Consider the following 5,000-nt stretch of genomic DNA (forward strand, 5'->3'; position numbering starts at 1 on the left):
AAATGAATCACATCACGTCTCTCCAGTTACCTCAGCGAGCGGGGCCAATGTCTCGCTTGATGTCTGTGACCTTTTCTCTGAAAGATATTGGTGAATACAGTATGCTTTCTAGAATAAGACATCTTTCCCGCGAGTCTGCTGTACAAGCACGGTGATATGGTGTTTGATACAGGCAGACACGTGAACAGAGTGAGAACCAGCTCAAGAGAGACGTTACACTGCAATACAGAATCAAAAATTGCAATAATACTGTCAGCGAGAGCCCATTAAATGCTGACACAGTCCCAGAGAGGCGAGAGGAATATGAAAAAAGTTTAGTTCAGTTTATTTTACCAATATATTTGGCAACTACAGAGGATTTGACGATGTACTCGGTTGAAACATGAGCGGGAAAAAAAGCCAAATGAATGCTCATTGGAACAGATGGCTCAAGAGTTGAAACAAAGGCAGAAAGACAACACTTGCACACTTGGATAGATATCCAGCTAGAATTGTAGACTCACAGCTTGGTAACTCACACAACACCCGGCAACCCGGCAAGAGCAGAATAAACCTCTTTGTAGAAGGTTTGAAAGAGACTTCCGTATTTCTACATGTACATCTATACACAAGGCTAAAAACCACCAAACCCACCTCTCTCACCCAGGTGATGCTTGAGATTGTGGTCCAAGAAATGGACCAGAAAAAACACTTAGAGACATTGGGCCTTTCTCAGAACCTAGTGCAGTGCACTTCCAAGTGTGTCAGCCTAATTAGACACGCCCAGTGATTGGATACTCTTTGGTGAACTCTACGGAATATCCAATCACTGGGCATGACTAATTAGGCTGATACACTTGGAAGTGCACTGCACTAGGTTTTTATAGAAATGCCCATTGTTTGTATGCATATCTATAGACAGATATATCAAATACTAAAATCATACACGCTGAGCCCAGAACACTAGTTCAGGCCACACAAGCAACAGCATTTATTGCAATGTACCAGCTAAACAACAAGAGGCGCTGAACAAGGCTTAGGCCGAAACGTCTGTCTGTCTGCCATGCTAACCCAGTAAGATTAAAACTGCAAGAATTTCATCCAGGAGTGCAGCTTTTTTTTACTAAACCAGCAAAACAACACACAGAGCTTGAGATACGAACTCCCCAATATGAACTCCCCAAACATACCTCTCTTATCCAGGCTGTGCTTCAGGTGGTCCTCCATCTTGGTCAGGCTGTCAGACAGCATGTGTGACCCCGGCCCTCCAACACCACCGCCTCCACCACTTCGTCCTCCGCTCCCGTACCCCTCCTCTCCTTTAAAGTCATCCATGGGCCCCACGCCGCCACCGTGCAGCTGGTTGTGTCCGTGGTGCCCGTGGTGTCCGGAGCCAGACCCAGACCCGGAGCCTGAGCCGCTACCGTGACTGCCCTGCTGCACCCCTTGCACGCCTTGGAGCCCCTGGTGCTCGTCCTCCTCGCAGTCGTAATCGTCCAGGATGGGCGTCTCGCGGATGGGCATGCCGATGACGGAGCCGTGCTGGTGCAGCGGGCGGGAGCCCCGGAAGGAGGAGGAGGAGGAGGAGTCTCGGCCCTGCGGTCCCAGCAGCACGGAGGGGATGTAGTGGATCTCGTGCGTGGCCTCGGTGCTGGCGCTCTTCTGCGGGACGCGGCGGCGCTTGCACCAGCGGTGGCGGGTGTAGAGCACCAGCGTGAAGAGCAGGATGAGGAGGAGGAGGGCTATCAGGCCACCCTGATGGAGAAAGAGAGAGAAGAGGGAGCAGAGGGAGAGAGACAGAGGAAGATCAGCAATTACCTTCGTCACCATAATAATCATCACCATCATCATCATCACCACCACTGTCATCATCATCATCACCATCATCATCATCACCACCACTGTCATCATCATCATCATCATCATCATCGTCATCATCATCATCATCATCACCACCACCATCATCATCAGAGAGCGAGATGTCAGAGATAGAGAGAGAGAGAGAGAGAAAGAGAGAAAGAGATCAGAACGACAAAGTTCCGCAATAGAAGGCAATCAGTAATGCATGGACAGGACATCAGGATGAAAAGTAAAGAGGAGCTATCAGGAAAAGGTAATATAGACTAATATAGCAAGAGAGAGCAATGAAATCAGCAGTGGAAAACCACTGACTTGTGATGCAAGAACATCAGGCAAGAGGAGCCACTCTGAAAGAGAAGATAGGACAGTGACAATATATGGAAAGAAAAGAAAGAGAGGCAGAGGAATATACAGTACTGGGCTTAACATAGAAGATCTTTGCATGCGCACACACTCTGTATAATAAAACACACTATGTGTAATGCACACAAACTTTGATATAATACACACACCCTAAGGTTAGCTCTGCCTCAGGACCTTAGCATAGCAATGAGCCAAGGGTGCTGCTGCTATGCCCACACTAAAGACGAAAGCTTGCACTTTTTTAAAAGGAGAGAAAAACACGTATGTACGCGCGCACACACACACACACACACACACACACACACACACACACACACACACACACACACACACACACACACACACACACACACACACACACACACACACACACACACACACACACACACACACACACACACACCAACCAACCTGCTTTACAGACTTGAAATAGTTTGTTTCATTACACTGCAAAGCATTCAAAGATACACACATAGGGACAGACACAAACATTCATACACACACACACATGCAAACAGAGACACACAGCCACACACAGACACACACACACACACTCCCACGTACTGCATGCAGACACGCAAACACACACGCACACGGACGCACACACACACACACACACACACACACACACACACACACACACACACACACACACACACACACACACACACACACACACACACACACACACACACTCCCACGTAAGGCAGGCACGCAAACACACAGACACAGACACACAGACACACACACACACAGACACACACACACACACACACACACACACACACACACACACACACACACACACACACCCACACACACACACACACACACACACACACACACACACACACACACACACACACACACACACACACACACACACACACACACACACACACACACACACACACTACTGGAGAGAGTATCTCTTGAATGACTGAGTGCAGACAAGGCTTTAGCAGGGACATGGAGGGAGGGAGTTGCACTGTTTGTCCATGACATCCGCAGAGACATCAGGGGAGCAATCAAAGGCTTTAGGCCAGACAGCCATACATAAAACAATACCCCAGTGGGTCAGCGCTGCACTTTACACAACAACTCACTTACTTCCAGCCCAGTAGCACAACAACATGAGGGGAGGTGAGAAAGGGAGGTCAATAAAAGGGGAAGTGCAGAGAGAGAGAGAGAGAGAGAGAGAGAGAGAGAGAGAGAGAGAGAGAGAGAGAGAGAGAGAGAGAGAGAGAGAGAGAGAGAGAGAGAGAGAGAGAGAGAGAGGGAGAGAGAGAGCATTCTCTTTGTTTTCTTACAGTCAGATTTATAGAGGATAGTGTATAAATCGTTCAATACTGTTCTAACACTTTCCTGGCATTTGGAATCAAGGGATTATTCGCCCGATGTTTGAAAGTGAATGAAAAAGTCTAATGATTCAGGTAGATAGCCTCGCCAGCAATCCTATTCACTTATTTACTGAAAAAGCTTAACTACGCAACACAGTGCTATGACTTTGCCAAGCGTCTTAACCCCTTAAGACACGGCATTATACATTTGCTGTTGCCAGAATGGCAATGACCAAGTGGTAATGTATGACTAAAGGCCCTGTGCACTGTCATAGTAGTGTAGTAGGCCTACTATAGTAGTTAACTTTCAATGTCTATCACAGCGTGTCACAGGAGGTACGGCGTGCATTAAGGGGCTACTGTAAGATTAAAATTAAGAAGTTGCCATAACTATTTTGATGACAAAGGGTTGTAACACAGTCTAAACATGGCAGGTTAACTAGTACAATACTACCATGAGTAAAAATCAAACTGGCCTTATAGGGACACTGGGCAGGAAATGGTCAAAAACGGTACTGCAACTATGCTGCTCATTGAAACTGGGCAGCCAATTGCCATATTTGATCTTTACATGAAAGTTTTCTAAGTAATAAACAAATATTTTCTAGTATGGTCCAAGTAGTCATTTTTGCAGCTAAAAATGGCTATTTTTGGAAATTCAAAATGGCGGACCATGGAGAAGATCCCCCTTTTCATGTATGAAAAGTGCAATTTTCCCAGTCATAATGAATACTTAGAATTTGATGCTGGTGGTAAGTATTCATGAAAAAGGTAACATTAGTAAATGGGCAGCATGAATTCTGGAAATAAACAACTAAAAATCTCACACAGTGTCCCTTTAATCCAAACCACTGTATGACAGGCAAATTCTTGCTCGCAGACTACCTGGCCCGGCTCTCCACTCCATATACAACAGCTTACAGATTTGATCAAATCATTTTCCAGATTTATCATGATTAGCTTCAAACTCTGAAAACACAAAGGAATGACAAAACAGCGTTGTTGAATGAAGTTAAAATGGCTGAAATGTTATTGTGAAGAGGAAATACATATGCACTATTATAAACGTCTATATACTTGCTATGCTGTACGCAATGACAAAGTTATGTCAAAACACAGTGTCAGGTGTATTACATACATACAGGAGTCAAGGTGAGTCACCATATCACTTGTATGACAGTTAGAAGAGATATTGAAACACAGAAAGAGAGGGAGAGAGAGATCATTAGAGAGACAGAGGGTGTGCTGCACAGAGATACACAGAGAGAAAGTGACAAGGAGCGCGAGTCTGAGATATATTGCCATTCTAAACATGTCTCGTGTTGCACGGCATATTCATCATGAGAGAGAGAGAGAGAGAGAGAGAGAGAGAAAGAGAGAGTTGCATAAAGACAAACAGAGTGAGAGTGAAAGAGAGACTGAGCAGGAATTATTTCCCCATTCTAAACATGTGTCAAG

At 45.6% G+C, this 5,000-nt stretch overlaps 2 protein-coding genes across 2 annotated transcripts in view; both read right to left on the reverse strand.

Moving 5' to 3' along the window:
- The window catches only part of LOC134458283 (astrotactin-2-like), a 498,215-nt gene extending 496,936 nt beyond the window's left edge, over positions 1-1,279 (reverse strand). The window contains exon 1 of the mRNA XM_063210506.1: positions 1,170-1,279. Within this exon, the coding sequence (XP_063066576.1) occupies positions 1,170-1,230 (61 nt within the window). The 5' untranslated portion in view covers positions 1,231-1,279. The remainder of the gene's footprint in view (positions 1-1,169) is intronic.
- A 27-nt stretch (positions 1,280-1,306) lies between these two features.
- Positions 1,307-5,000, reverse strand: part of LOC134457735 (astrotactin-2-like) — a 209,469-nt gene continuing 205,775 nt past the window's right edge. Inside the window, exons 3-4 of the mRNA XM_063209710.1 lie at positions 1,404-1,734; positions 1,307-1,338 (exon numbers count right to left, since the gene is read on the reverse strand). Coding sequence (XP_063065780.1) covers positions 1,307-1,338; positions 1,404-1,734 — 363 coding nt within the window. The remainder of the gene's footprint in view (positions 1,339-1,403; positions 1,735-5,000) is intronic.

This window comes from Engraulis encrasicolus, chromosome 11, assembly GCF_034702125.1.
Source record: "Engraulis encrasicolus isolate BLACKSEA-1 chromosome 11, IST_EnEncr_1.0, whole genome shotgun sequence".
In the NCBI taxonomy this organism is placed as follows: Eukaryota; Metazoa; Chordata; class Actinopteri; order Clupeiformes; family Engraulidae; genus Engraulis; species Engraulis encrasicolus.